This window comes from Drosophila elegans, unplaced genomic scaffold, assembly GCF_018152505.1.
Source record: "Drosophila elegans isolate 14027-0461.03 unplaced genomic scaffold, ASM1815250v1 contig_208, whole genome shotgun sequence".
NCBI classification, from domain to species: Eukaryota; Metazoa; Arthropoda; class Insecta; order Diptera; family Drosophilidae; genus Drosophila; species Drosophila elegans.
The window spans coordinates 4,201,142-4,215,344 of NW_024545578.1; the positions used below are offsets into that span (position 1 = coordinate 4,201,142).

At 39.4% G+C, this 14,203-nt stretch overlaps 2 protein-coding genes across 3 annotated transcripts; one reads left to right on the top strand and one right to left on the bottom strand.

Annotated features, from left to right (window-relative positions):
* Positions 1-2,717: 2,717 nt before the first annotated feature.
* LOC108145756 lies at positions 2,718-3,430 on the bottom strand. Of its 2 annotated transcripts, none has more exons than XM_017271321.2 (3): positions 3,068-3,430; positions 2,898-2,992; positions 2,718-2,841 (listed from the first exon to the last, which is right to left on the bottom strand). In XM_017271321.2, the coding sequence occupies exons 1-2, from the start codon at positions 3,312-3,314 to the stop codon at positions 2,955-2,957; spliced, it is 285 nt and encodes a 94-aa protein (XP_017126810.1). In that variant the 5' UTR covers positions 3,315-3,430; the 3' UTR covers positions 2,718-2,841; positions 2,898-2,954. The 2 variants fall into 2 exon arrangements, with proteins under 2 accessions (XP_017126810.1, XP_017126811.1); XM_017271322.2 differs by having other exon boundaries at positions 2,898-3,010; positions 3,068-3,429.
* A 107-nt stretch (positions 3,431-3,537) lies between these two features.
* LOC108145612 (cohesin subunit SA-1) lies at positions 3,538-7,312 on the top strand. The gene is made up of 7 exons (XM_017271148.2): positions 3,538-3,844; positions 3,906-3,999; positions 4,067-4,240; positions 4,309-4,510; positions 4,750-6,326; positions 6,381-6,671; positions 6,740-7,312. The coding sequence occupies exons 1-7, from the start codon at positions 3,786-3,788 to the stop codon at positions 7,265-7,267; spliced, it is 2,925 nt and encodes a 974-aa protein (XP_017126637.2). The 5' UTR covers positions 3,538-3,785; the 3' UTR covers positions 7,268-7,312.
* The last annotated feature ends 6,891 nt before the right edge of the window (positions 7,313-14,203 follow it).

Consider the following 14,203-nt stretch of genomic DNA (forward strand, 5'->3'; position numbering starts at 1 on the left):
GTGGGGGATCATTGTGATAAACCTGGAAATGGTTTATAAAAAATTATCTGCATTGTTAAAGAGGTCATGATATTAATAAGGTCTATTGTAAGCTTATATACTACATAGAATTTGCTCTATTTATTACTTGCTTGTCTTTTTTATTTAAATTATTGTCAAACGTGTTGTAAATTACAACATTTTGAGCATTGCATTGCAAATTGTTTTAAACCCAAACTACATTGTAGTTAAACATAAATGGAATGTTTTAACTAAGATTGGTTTTACTCACTTAATGTTGCGCCGCCCAAGTAAGATTTCCCAGAAAATTCTTTATAAGAAGCTTCTGGCAGTACTTTCCATTTACCCTGCCTGGCTAAACTTTATCCTTGGCTTGATTTCTTGGCTACTTTTCCTACTTGTTTTTATTTTGTTACCATTTTCCCACTGCAAATTCCCTGAAAAGTAGCAACAAAGTGGCGAAAACAGACGCCAGAAGCGAGGTACTGCGCAATTTTACTGTCAATTAGGCGGGCCACACGGCCAAAAGTCGAGTTTATTGTTAAGCCACCTTAAAAATTCGAGGCCGAGAAGGAGGTTGAAGTGAACACAAGGCGTAAATCTTTTAGGGCAAAATAACACTGCAAAAAAAAAAATGTATACAAATTGTGACTGCAACTTTCTTAAAAAGTATTACATTTCAAAAAAAAAAAAAAAATTGTTGATAAATTGTAGATTAGAAACGCGAAAACTTATCAGCAACTTCAAAAAATGTTTTCAATATTTTTACTATAGTGTTGCTTACCAATTAGTTAAATTTTAATAAAAAACTGATTTTCAATTTAAGCTTTAAGAGGATATGTTTTCATAGATCAATTTTTCCAAAACCATTTAATTAATACAGTTGATGAAACACAATAAGTTTTCAACTACTTTATCAAAGAATAAAATTTATAAATTGTTTTTTTTTTAAATAAAGGGTTTTTTTTAATCTGATTTTTAATTAAAGTTTAAATATTCCTATTTTGAGTTCTGTTTATCAATTTTATTTCAGAAATTTAACAGATCCCTATGAAGAACCGCGACACCGGGCAGGTGTGTTCGTCAGGGGATTTCGGTGCCAAAAGAGTAGAGATTCAGAAGTCCAAATGGCGGGTGAATTTGAGGAGCCAGCACGAGCGCCACTGCAGCTGCCGCTGAATGGACAGCGGCTAATTCCCCTGCTAAAATGGCAAAATGGCAAAACGGCAACAATGAACAAGGCACAGGGTGAAGGTCAGATTTCGGGCAATCAAACAATGGACAACAATGCCCGGCCAAAAGGAATCGTTTTGAATATGAAATGAGATTGGCACACAACGGGCCGAGAAATGGTAGTCGACTTGACTGACCGTAGGTGGACTCCAATTACCCTACGGCAGCTGGAACCGCCTCGCCCCGGGTTTGGAAATCGGATTCGCAATCTCCTCGATCTCGATTGATCTTTCAATCAATGGCAGCTGTCTTGGTCGTCTCCTTTTTGGAGTGCGCCAATTTTCAATCTCGAACGTCAATATTTGGCTGGACTCCAGGAAGATTTGAAATTCCAGGAATGCCCCGCTTTTTAGGTAAGCCACATTGTAGTCGACTAAAAAGTGCCCTATAGTTATTATATACAAGTTTGAATGATCTAGTTATGAAGAAAGATGTTAAATTTCGGCAAGTAATGTCTCGCATTAGCTAAATTTATTTTGTAACATTTTACAAACTGTAATCATAAAACTTTTTTATTTTATTTCCGTAATGTTCTTAAGAAAATGGTCTTTTAAGCAAAAATATAATAAATAAATAAATATAATTAAAAAATAAAGAAGTTTATAATGAAATTTTTGTATGAAAAGTTAAAAAACTATTTCAGAACCCGAATATTTTTTATTTCCAAAATTATGGTTCACAATATTATTTACTTTTTTTTACCTCACAAACCCTAAATTAATTTTAATTACTCCATTTTTTGTATAGGCAACAAGATCTCGTTTATTTCATCTAATCACTTTCCTTAAAGACTCAATACCGCCCTATATTTCCCTTTTTAAACTACTGAGCATCAAGCGGGTTATCGCCAGCTTTTTATCGTGCCAGCGCCCGAAAGGAGCCGCGTCATCAGCGCAGATTGAAATAATTCGGAGTTGCCAACTTGCCAAGTCATCTCGAATTGGTCAGCGGTCGAGGCCTCTGATCTCTGGCCATATTCCATATTCCTGGGGAGGAACGGAGGGAAGCGGAGATCGCGTGCGATAGGCTACGTCAATATTTGTGTTTATTTCTGGCTCGGATCAGTTGGGAACGGGAATGGGAATGGGCATGGGCATGATTATGAGGTCCTTGTTAGTCCGCTTGAATTGGCGGCGCTTTCGCTTTGAGGTCGGACAAGTGGCTGCCCAATTTGCGCTTTGTTTGTGTATCATTTTGTGGGCCTGGCTAATTGTTTTGTACCCCTAAAGATCGGCTACCTGACCCGATCTCAATCCGGCGATGGGAATCTCGGCGGTTTTATTTGCCCTGGATTTCATTATTTTGCGGTAAATGTGGGAAAACGGCAAGCAGGTTAGAAATTTAACAAGTTTTTTTTTTGGATTTTATGTACTTTTTCGAGTTTACTGGGAAAATTGTACCGGTAAATGTAATTTATTTTTATCCTATACAAGCAACTGTGTGTAATACACGATAGCAAGTTACAGCTCCAAATTAAAGTAGACTTTTTGAGGGTACAAAATAATTTATGACTAGTTGAAAAAAAATTATAGCAGTTTACACAAAAATTTACAGCATAGACAACAAGTATAAACTATACGCCAATTTTCTTCAACTCGGAAGCTCCTTCTGTAATTAAAAGGTAAAGATTAAAGTAAACACCAAATTATTAAATCTTAACATACCTTCTACAAAGTGATTTAAAATTTCGGTAAAGAAAGTATCATATATTTTCTTCACGGTTAAGTATAAAAATCGAAGGATTCCTTGGGAGAATTCCCTATTAGTGATTCTTAAACTAGTTAAAAGATCAATAAATTTCAATTGCAACGAACTCGCAGCCAAAACAACTCACCTTTGTTATTGACTATTTGATACTTCCCGTTTTGCTTGCAGACTAGTCCCTTCCCGATTAAATTATCTATGGCTTCATCCACACTATCGACGATTTTTAGGACTTTCTGATCGGTAGCTACGCTGACCATCTTCAGGATCGTCATCTTGGAAACTGACGCCCCCAGAACATCCATGCCCTCCCACACAACGCGCTCCATGTCACCGTCTTCCTTTTCCCTGTAGTCTGAGCTCTTTCCCGAAGACATTTTACGCTTGAAATTTTACACTTAAAATGTTAAAATTTTAAACTTTCGTTTTTTTTTCGGAGTATAAAAATATTTAAATTTATAGAACGGATTGTATGTAACACACGAAGTTATGTCGAATAATGAACTGATACAGTATGGGATAAAATATTGAAGTTTCATTTGGATTTTCAAAGCCTACTTGGAATGCAGAAAGTGAAATGAATGAATAGTTCTTACAATAGCTTTTTTTTTTACCAAATTTCAAACTATATTATTTAAAGGTATTTTATGAAGCCTTGCAACCCTGAAACTAATCTCTTTCTATTCGATTATTGGTTCTTTGGTTGACGGTTCATTTTCTGTCACGCGGTTTTCGCAAGTTGGCAGTACCTTCATGCTGTCTTTTTCTGCTCGGCAATTTTTCCATCCCGTTGCACCGTTGCATTTGTAAAGTTTTTTTAATTAATTCAAACCTTTAAGTGGTCAGAAATGAGTAATTTAAGAGAAATGGATTTAAGTGACTCGAAAGTTGCTGAGCAACAGACTAGGTAAGTGGGCCAAAAAACTATATAAAATGTAAAGTCATTGATATAACCTAAATATTGTAAGCTACCAAAATGACGAGTCAAGTGGCGAAAACGCAGAGCCTGCTCCGCCAAATACATTGCTACAATGTGTTCTGGATAATAATCAGCAACACGAGGTGGGTATGCTGATATGGTAAAGTGATGATTTATTTATAATCTCAAAACAAATATTTCCTATTTCAGAAATTGACCAGTCGCTGGGTCAACTTTTATATGGAAAGTCCTACAGCCGCATTGCTTGAGCTAATGCAGTTTGTGGTGGAGGCCAGTGGTAGTCACTACCAGATCCCCAAGGACTCTCCCATGCCATTCTCCTACAAGGACATATTGATGGCCAGTACAGCCAAGTTCCAAAGTGTAGGTGGCAAAATCTTTCTTCAAGAAGGGGTTTTTAAATTATAATTATCGACATTTCTTCATCTTAGGTCAGCATGTATTATCCACTGATTATGAAGAAGGCCAAATCGTTTGCGAGCAATGTGATCGGCTTTATAGAGGCTTTACTAAAGGCACTGGGTGCCACGCCCAGTATTCTCGACAACATGTTTTTGGGCGAATTTACGGGCTTTTTGATAGCCTGTTCGGAGTGCACAATTCGCCCCTTTCGCCATACAGGCACAATGATTGGTAAGTTACTAAACCAAGTTGAATTCATGTATACCAATTCAAAACTAAAACTAATGAAAACAATTTTCTTAATAAACTATATACCAAAAATCTTTTCCAAAATAAATCGGCTGTAGTTTGTATAAATAAACGTTTTCATTGCAATAGATTGCTGCAGCGCACAATTATTAAAAAAAAATATATATATTAGCTTAACTATATTATAATTATATTATATTATCATGCTTATTTCCTTTTAGGTCTAAAAATGATGACAATTTTAAGCGATCTAAACTCCGTGGAAGGTGGTTCCCTGGGAACACTGTGGATGCGGATGTTCAACAGCCTGTTTTTGGATCGCCGCCAGGATGTGGTGAACGACATAAGGCTGCTTTGTCTCCACGAACTTGGCGAGTGGTTCAGCAGGTATCCAAATTGTCACCTCCATCCGCACCGCTTGCGATTTTTCTTCGAAGCCCTGCAGGATTGCTCGGTGGAAGTAAAACAGTGCTGCCTGGAGAATATCTTACGACTTTCCCTCTACGAAGACCTTCGTCCCATGTGCTTGGAATTGGGGGGAGAATTCTCGGAGCAATTACGCACCATTGCCGTGGATAGGGAGAATGAAATGGGAGTGCAATCCTTGCGCATCTTGACCGATTGCTATGGATCCTCTCCAGAAATTCTCAACGACACCGATTTTCGTATGCTAGAGCAACTAATGCTGGCCTCAAATCGTGGATTAGCTCAGGCAGCAGCGAAGTTGTTCATTATGCGAAGAATGGAAACCGAAGGGGATTGCTTTTCACGAAAGATTCGTCCTCTGCTGGAGTTTTTCGTTGATGAGAGTCAACATGAACATGCTGCCTATCTGGTGGATTCTTTGCTCGAAGATTGTGAAACGGTTCTAAACTGGGAGCCCATGATAGAGATGCTAATGCAGGATCAGGACCCAAACCTTACCGAAGTCGAAAGCTCTGCCTTAATTGAAATCCTCTCTAAAGGAGTGAAGCAGGCGATCACAGGGGAGATTCCGCCAGGAAGATATACCGAAGATCTAAAGAGGGAACCCATGCCAGGAGCTCAGGAGAAGGCCACCAGGCTCTTGGCACCTGTTTTTCACGATCTCCTTGACAAATATGACAAACGTTCTGGAGATTTGGAAAATCTTTTGGAACTGCCGCAGCATTTTAGTCTAGAGTACTACCAGCAGGATGATAAGCTTGGGGAACTTCACAAATTAATGGATCAGATCGAAACCATTATATTCGTTCACATCGAGAACCGCGTGCTTCGTACGGCAGCTCACACGCTGGAGGTTCTCCATGAAATTCCCTCCACCAGGGCGCATATAAAGCAGTTGCTGAACAATGCTGTGACCAATTACAGGATTGCACTGCGCTCTTGGCAGGCTTCGTATGGCATGCCCAACTTCAGCCCCTCTTCCACATCCTCCTTTGCATCCTCGAGCTCCAAAAAAAGTCCACAGAGTCGGGCGCGCCGTCTGCTGAATACCCTACGTTTGGTTTCAGCCCTCTACGGACGTTTCAATCTCAGTGTCTGGAAGTTGACGGAGTCCGTGCTGTCCAGTCTGAAGCGAGTGATCAGGGAGCAGGAACGACCGGGAAAAGATGCCCTGCCCACCGAGGCAGTGGGTCTCTATCTAGAGGTTGCCTACTTCAGCTTAAACTGGGACTTGAAGAGTTTCAGGGTGGAGGCTGCAGACAATCAGAGAATGGAGGAGACGGCTGCATCGCTTAAGAAGCACTTGGAAGACTTTCTATTTGTTACCTTCGAGCAGGTGGTTAGTGAGTGCAATCTCCCAGTCGCATATAATGTGAGTAATACGAAATTTTCCTATAAAATGTACTAATACATCTGTTAATTCTAGTCCTTTTCTTTCATATGCGATCTGTTTGTGCTATACGGAGATCAATTGCGAGAAAGTACAAACTTCTGGGTACGTTCCCTTATGTACCAGCCGTCTCTAAATGAAATAGAGCTGCTGGAAATGTCTGTCCTGCGAAATATTTTAAATTGCAGTCCTTTGGAAATTATGAAAGAAAATAACTTTGATCAACTGCAAGATATGCGACGCCTAGTGGCCAGCTACTGCAAACTGGTAGTTTTCAATGTATTTCCCGTCATGAGAGCCTCTAAGGTCTTTCAGTATTACGAAAAGGTTGGTCAATACAACACAAGATATATTTGATTTTATAGACTATATTTTATTTTATTTAATTTATACAGTACAATGCACCATTTGGCGATATAATGAGAAGCTCCATGGAACTAGCCCTGAACAATAATTCTGTTAATTTTGGTATGACAGTACTTCACACCTGTTTGCTGCCATACGAGAAGATTCTGAAGGATAATAATGGAGAAGTATTGAGGTCCTTTCGCTCGACAGAGTTCTCCGAACTTATCAGCCTGGCCAAACGATTGGCGGAAACATTCAATTCCAATCTCGTGGAGAATCGCCATGGTGTGATAGCTCTTCACACAGCCGGCATTATGTATGTTATGGAATCGGTTCACGATGAACCCACCACGGATGCCCCAAAAAATCTACTCTTTTTGCGTGTTATCCAGGAGTTTGCGCCACAGGTCCTGGCACAGGACCGTGTTACACTGCTGCAAATGCTACAGCCCATTGAGCAGCCGACATTGCCTTCTTGTCGCAGCGAGGAGTGGCAGCCATTGGAAGGATATCTTTCCGCTTTGAATCAGTCTTCAAAGCCAACACGTCGTCGGGATTCTTCGGTTTTAGCTTAAAGAAACAATTACCCGAATTGTTGCCAATAACAAAAACATATGTTTATTAATGAACCTAAAAGATAATCTAATTAATAATTAGATGGATTTTTAAGGTTCTCTTCATCATGTGAACTTTATAGCATTTATATAATTTCTGAGAATGATTTATTGTTGTTTGTTATAATCTGAGCTCGAAAAGCTTACTGACTACTTAAAACCATTTTTTTAACTGATTACGTAATTGCTAACCCTTAAGGTTAAAGGGTTTTTTTTTATTTAGGAGTAACCCTTTAAACGTGAGTTATATTGCTTGGCTCAAATCATTTGTCGTTTTCGCAACTACGTGTGCATCCTTGTTGCCTTTTTGTGTGTGCCATTTGAGTGCCATTGGAAAACCCATCTCAGTTTCATCGACAGCATTTGGTGGAGCTTTTCCTGCTGCAATGTGCCACCTTTCCTTCCTTTAAATCGCCACAAAAGGTTGCGTAATAACGCCCAGTATCTTGTATCTGCAGGCTGCACTCAGTCGTCAGCTGCTGTGGTATCGAATTTCCAAGGTCCTGCTCTGCAATTTTCATTTTCAGTGCTCGCCTCGCTGACAAATTGACTCGATACTTTGTGGGTTCTGTTGAGAAGTAGTATGTTGTAGTAGTAGTAGGAGGGGGTGCCCATGTCAAAGGCTGCACGAGCTAACACGGCCTTTGACACCACGAAATGGAGGGTGGAGGGCAGGGAATCGAATCCGAGAGCCCTCAAGGTGGGCGCTAAAATTTGGAAACGAAACTAAACGAAATGAAATTCAAGTGGATATTGGGTCACTTCTGGTTTTGGTTTCCAAGTGCTGTCCATTTCCTTGGCACATGCCAAGTGGTCGGCACACGTATCCGATTACGGGGCAGAGAAACCTACAAAACTCCCATACAACCAACTACAGTACTTTTGCAGATTCCACTGGGCACACAGCTGCGGGAGTTGGAGATGCTAACCTAAACATTCCTGGCCATCAAGCACACGGCGGATCGATCGATCGTTGGGGAGCAACATCTGGTCATACTGATCTTAATTGGAACATCTCCTCGAAGGAGGCACACTTAGGTTCTTTCTTCCTACGCACTGGGAGAAAATATTCGAAAACAAGCAAGGAGACAAACTTCGGCAAGCCAATCAAAAATAAAACATGCCTTCTAAAATCTTATTACACTCTGCAAACTTTTGACATAAATATATAATATCTTTTGCTCTGGGGCTCATGAAGAAGCTGTGGAATACTATTTGATTATTTAATATTTTAAATAAAAACTATATTTGAAATAAGTTCCCCACCTACAAAATTGTTAAACAAAATTTGTAGTTAAAAAAATACTGCATAAAACACAATTTTACACAAAAAATGTACGTTGAAAGTTACCCATTTTTAAAGAAATCAGTGGTTTGAAAATTAATCTGAATACGTAAAAAATACATCTTTAAAGTTAAAAAAATTAAGATTCTGATGAAACATCAATAACAATTCTCTGATTAAATATACTTGTTAAATTATATACTATTTATGTTTATTTTAAAGGTAGAACTTTAAGTACTAATCATCTTTCTACTCTCTTTTTGTTTCTTTTTTCTTTCAGTGTACCTGACAGGTAGCAACGAACTGAGCCAGCAACCTGGCCCATCAATTTCGCGTAACGGGCTGCGAGAACCGCTAGGCCATGGCAATTGCATTTCACGGTCTTTCCCGATCTCCCTCGATCTCAGATCGAGCTCCTCGAACGGAACCTGATCACAGATGTCCTGACGGCCCAGATCCGATCCGAACCGATCTGATCGCCCTCGGTTGCGGTTTAACGAGATGTGCGACCGCCCCCTCGACACACGCCTCCACGCCACAAAAACCCCCGAAAGATCTCCCCTAGCACGATTTTTTGGCCCTGATAAACCACGTTGCGCTCCTCCTCGAGCGAAAGTGTAACACAATTTTCAGACACGTGCATCTGTCGTTCGTTTTGAGTTTCGGATCTTGAGGAACAGTTGTGGCCCCCGAAAAGAGTACAAAACTGTTTGCAAAAAAAAAATAAATAAATATAAAAGAGTTTTAAAGGGGCGACACGTGGCACTTGATTCGTATCACATTTCTGAACTATTTCGGGAGTTTACATTTCGGCAGGGAAGGGTTTCTCCTTAGTTTTCATTTCGTTAACTCCTCTTGCCAACTGTCAACCCATTTGGCTGATATTTATGGCCAGTTGCCTTTGGCTATCGAAATTCGGGAGAGGGGTCGTCGTCGTCGCTGGCTGTTGCAACTGTTATTAACATGAATTTATTGCTTGTTTCGACTTTTTTTCGGCTGCAAATTTAAATTTTAGCAGACAAAGTGTGACCACACCGAAGTTTTATCGCTATTAGGGCTTAAAAGGGTTGAGAGCATGGCCAGTACACAAAATGTATGACCTGAAAGAAAGCAGAATTTTAGCCTTCTACATTTTTATATACAAAAATGTATTCTGTTTGGGTCTTTATAAAATTAGTTTAAAAAAATATATAATAGTCATCAGAAATTGACTTAGATTAATTTATTTTTAACGTTTCAAACGATTTTAGTTTTTTCTTTTTTTGCAGTATTAATAAATAATTTTTTTAAATATTTAATTTGCAAAGTATTTCTCTTCGTATCCTTAAAAATAACTAATGAAAACCTAATTTACCATAATTTTTCAAACTTTCTAGAGAACCTTTTTCCCTTTCCATTTTATTTGAAAAATGTCTTTCTAATCGACTGGAGTACAACAATATTAACTTAACCAAATCCGTGTTGGCCCCGTCAAGTTGCGTGTAAAAACACGAATTTTTCGATTCATCATCGCGACAGGAGGTCCTTCATCCTAAGTCCTTCGTATTCGTTTGCCCGCGGTTCCATTGATAAATGCCAAAAGAAATTTGTCAATTGTCAATCAGAGGATCTTGAGTTCGAGGTGATCCCTCCATTGACAGCAAACACGCGGTGTGTTGTCCTTACTCATTTCTTTTTTCCCTGACTGCTAGCTGTTTTTGTTATTGTTGCTGCTGTTGCTGCCGCTGCTGCTTCTGCTGCCTAATGTCTTGGCAAATAAGGAGCGCCGCTCCTGGCGGCGACTTCTGCCATGTCCCCTGCATGTCCTCAATCTTCTGGATGTCCTGTTCCTGGCAGGCACGGTACACGGTGTGTGTAAATCAGGCCGCCTGTTTACAAATGTGTCGCCATCGCGTAACTCAATCCTTGCCGCGCTGGTAGCACAGGATGCGCTCGACAGCCGTCGCCGGCTTGGCAAACCAATAAATACCATTTAGATGTTGCCTTAAGGACGCCTACCCCGCCCCGCCCCCTGCGGCCTCCGCTTGCGTTTCTTACACAGTGAGAAATTTTTATACGAGGTATGTTTTAATGGTCTTTTAATAGTTTTCAGGAGCTCAGCACTACATTACGAATTTTTAGATAAAACGTTAGTTTTTTTTGATAATATAATTTACATATTTAATCGAAAAAAATATAAGAATCAATTACTACGTTTGTATGCGTTAAAGAGGCCTGCCTTTCAGAAAAATTGACTCAGTAGTTTTTAAATTAATGTGGTCACCGAAAAAATGAGAAAAGCAAGCGTATTTAAAATAAATTTTATAATTTGAACTAACAACAACTTAAAAAAAATAAAAGTTGTAGTATTTAACCAACTAATGGCTCGTAAATGAATTAAAGTTGTAGTATTGTCCTTTGAGTCGAGTTACCATTGTAAATCATATATTTACTTATTATGATAGGTCTTAAGAAACATTTTCGGTGCCGCTTGTGTGTCAACAGAGTCATGTGTCTGCATGTCGCCGTTCCTAACATATGTCCTTTGACACACACACAAATCCTTCGAAGGACAAAGGTTCGAGGGTGCAGCTGAACTCGCTCAGGACACGCATAAATTAACGGGCACGGAGTTACGCTGATTGCAGCTCTAATCCCCGATTCCTGAATCCTGTTCCCTGATCCCTGATCCCCGCCGAACCATCGTGCACCTTTTGGCCCCATTAGCACGCGTTCTCCGCGCACGCGCAGCCACTTGAAAGGATAACGAATTTCGACTCCACTTCGGCGTCAAGGAGTCGAAACGAAGGCTAAGGGCCAGGACCCAGAGTCCTGCGCCTCAAGTGCCAGGGTTAAAATTAGTCGAGCCCTGTCAGCAAATCTGATTTACGCCCCAGCTGCTCCTTTCCAGCGGAGGTCTTTTCCTCTTGAATCTCTGCTTTCAATCTGCGCTCAGCTTTTCGGGACTGCCTCTTTTTCTCAAATTATAATTTTAGTGGCAATCTAATTAAGCAATTACAAGCGTGCTGTTGGGAGTTGTGTTGAGTTGAGTTGAGCTGCTCTCGGCGCGTTGATTTATATACTGGAAAAGGGGAAAATTAGGGAGGGTAGGGACAGATGTTTGCTCTGAAATCTGTGTACAATTTTATAGTTTTTTTAACATGAAGCCTACTATGGTTTTTTAAATTAAGTAAATCTTATAACTTGTAGATCTGTGCCAATCTTGTTGGCTTATAATTGCTTTATTTTGATAAACACTCATAAATTATACACTATATGTTGCCAGTCGTATACTTATTCGTAATGTTTATTTAGTTTAATTTAATACGTATGCAGTTTGTTATCTGGGGGCAATCATCTTTAAGTGCAATAACTGTTCTACAAAAATGTATAATAATTTTATAAACATTTTATATACAATTATAAAAATCCTGTTACGTTTGTGTTCTTGATTTCAACATTTTTTTAAATTGTGTATTGAACAACTCATGGGGTTAAAATCTAAGCCATTGATTTTGATAAACACTTTAAAATTATATAATAATGCATGGCTTTGCTGATAAAGTACCACTTCTTTGTATTGTTTTTTTTAGTTAATTTAATAGCTGGCTAATATTGTTTTAAAACTACATATAAAGCAGAAATCATCTTTAAGTACAATTATTAACCATATTTTATATATCTTTTTAGGCTTAATTTGAGCGGGAAGCCTTTCTCCTCCCCTCTTCACAACATTGGGTTTACAAATTATGAAGGTCTTCTGGCCTTTTCCTTGCACTTGACACATGGGGACAGTTCAATTAAATGCGATATTTACAACACCTGACACGGACCACAAACTGGACAAATTAGTTGACAGGCCGACAGTCGACGATGACCACAGATGGTCAGGGGTCAAGTGCTGCTCCTTGGGACCACAGATGCACTTCTTCTACCCCCGCCCCCGCCCCCTGTTCCGATTCCTGCCAAAGGGAAAGTGTATGGAAATTAATTACCAAAGGCCATCGACAAACAAATGTTCCATGAAGTTGTGGATATTTTCCCGATGGAGCGAACAATCCCAAGCGATCTGACACATCCTCAACGATTAATCATGCGGAGAGACATAACTTTCGGTGAGATTTTTAATGACTGCGCCTGCTGTCATCGCTGTGATCGTAAAAACTCCGGCCCGTGGGCCATCAAATAGATTTATTATTGAAAATATTTTGGCTGTGCTCCTTGATTGTTTTGTGTCGTCCTTGCACAAAGGATGCTCCCAAAAAATACACAGCAGGATGAGGCGGCGTTTGCGGATGCCCAAAGCAAATGTTGTGTTAAATTTATTTTTATTGTATTTTGTCATTTTATGATGACTTGGCGCAGTCCCTCTATTCCCCGTTTTAATATTGTTTGTACATTTCCTCGGGAGCATTCGAATTCGATTCGTCGTGGGTCATAAAAGTGCAAATGGTCAAACATTTCGAATTTCTGGGGAGGGTATTTCTTTATCCAGGGAGCCAGCTGTCTTGTGGAAATCAATAAGTTACAATCAAAATAGAACCAGAAGCTTTTCCAGTAGCCCATAGCCGTTGAATACCTTAATCTACAACTCTCAATATCCGTTTGTATCGCCGACAATCCTGTGTATGCCACACTAATTAACCCTTGTAGCTCGGCGAGATGGATGACAAAAATGGAAAGGGGCGGCATCTTGGACCGAGGAGCACATGCAACACCTTTACACATAATTAGGGGCCTGTTGACTGCTCCCGACAATGTATGTGTGTGTCTATATGGAAGGTAAACACTTGTCTCCCCCAAAGCACTGAGAATAATACAGTGATATTTAGAAAAGAATTTAAAGCATTTTATCATTCAAAACAATAGAAAAAAAAGAAGAAAACAAAAGGTCATATCATATATATCCGAATAAATCTTTATTTATTCTTAAATGTAACCCTTGTTAAAAATTATTTTTTTTATATTTCTGCACTTGATAGATAATACAAATAAATATAAATTTAAGTTTAAAATTTCTTCAGTTTCTAAAATAAAATTTAATTACCTTTGCGTGTAAATTAAAGTATTTTTTATATAATAAAAACATTTTAATATTGTTTTCTTTATAAATAAATATAAATTGGTGGATGAGCCTATTAATAACCTTATCTTTCTGCAGTTCATATAAATATTTAGTTACCTAAAATTAATGTTTAAGTTTTTTCCAGTGTCCATCTCAACTCATACTTATTCCTAACCACCTCTGGTTCTAGCTTCAACTTGGTGCTGCTGCCATTCATTAATCCACATAGAAATGCCAATGCCAGAGTGAGATGTTAATGGTGAGCTGATGGAAATGGAGATGTGGAGGTGATGGTGATGGTGACCAAAGCGAATGCAAACGAAGGCGGCTGAGGCGGCACAACAACAAAGCGGCCAAGGGGCCTATTAGCCACAATAAAGAGGCAGCCCCACCCATCCCCTGGAAATTCTATTATGCAGATGAATGGATATGGGACTGGCTGACTGACTGACTGGCTGGGTGTTTGTCTGTTTGCCCCGCCAGATGCCATTACAATGTAAACTCAACAAAAGTTCACTAGGCAAACTTTATGCGGGCACGGGCACGGGATCAGGAGAAGACGTCTTCA

What these genes read in the sequence shown, in the direction of transcription:
- LOC108145756 (XM_017271321.2), bottom strand. Translation starts at nt 3,314, where the DNA reads ATGTCTTCGGGAAAGAGCTCAGACTACAGGGAAAAGGAAGACGGTGAC. An exon ending in TCAAATAGTCAATAACAAAG is followed by an intron (nt 2,993 to 3,067) that starts GTGAGTTGTTTT and finishes AATCACTAATAG; the next exon opens with GGAATTCTCCCAAGGAATCC.
- LOC108145612 (XM_017271148.2), top strand. Translation starts at nt 3,786, where the DNA reads ATGAGTAATTTAAGAGAAATGGATTTAAGTGACTCGAAAGTTGCTGAG. An exon ending in GTTGCTGAGCAACAGACTAG is followed by an intron (nt 3,845 to 3,905) that starts GTAAGTGGGCCA and finishes AAATATTGTAAG; the next exon opens with CTACCAAAATGACGAGTCAA. An exon ending in ATCTCCCAGTCGCATATAAT is followed by an intron (nt 6,327 to 6,380) that starts GTGAGTAATACG and finishes TGTTAATTCTAG; the next exon opens with TCCTTTTCTTTCATATGCGA.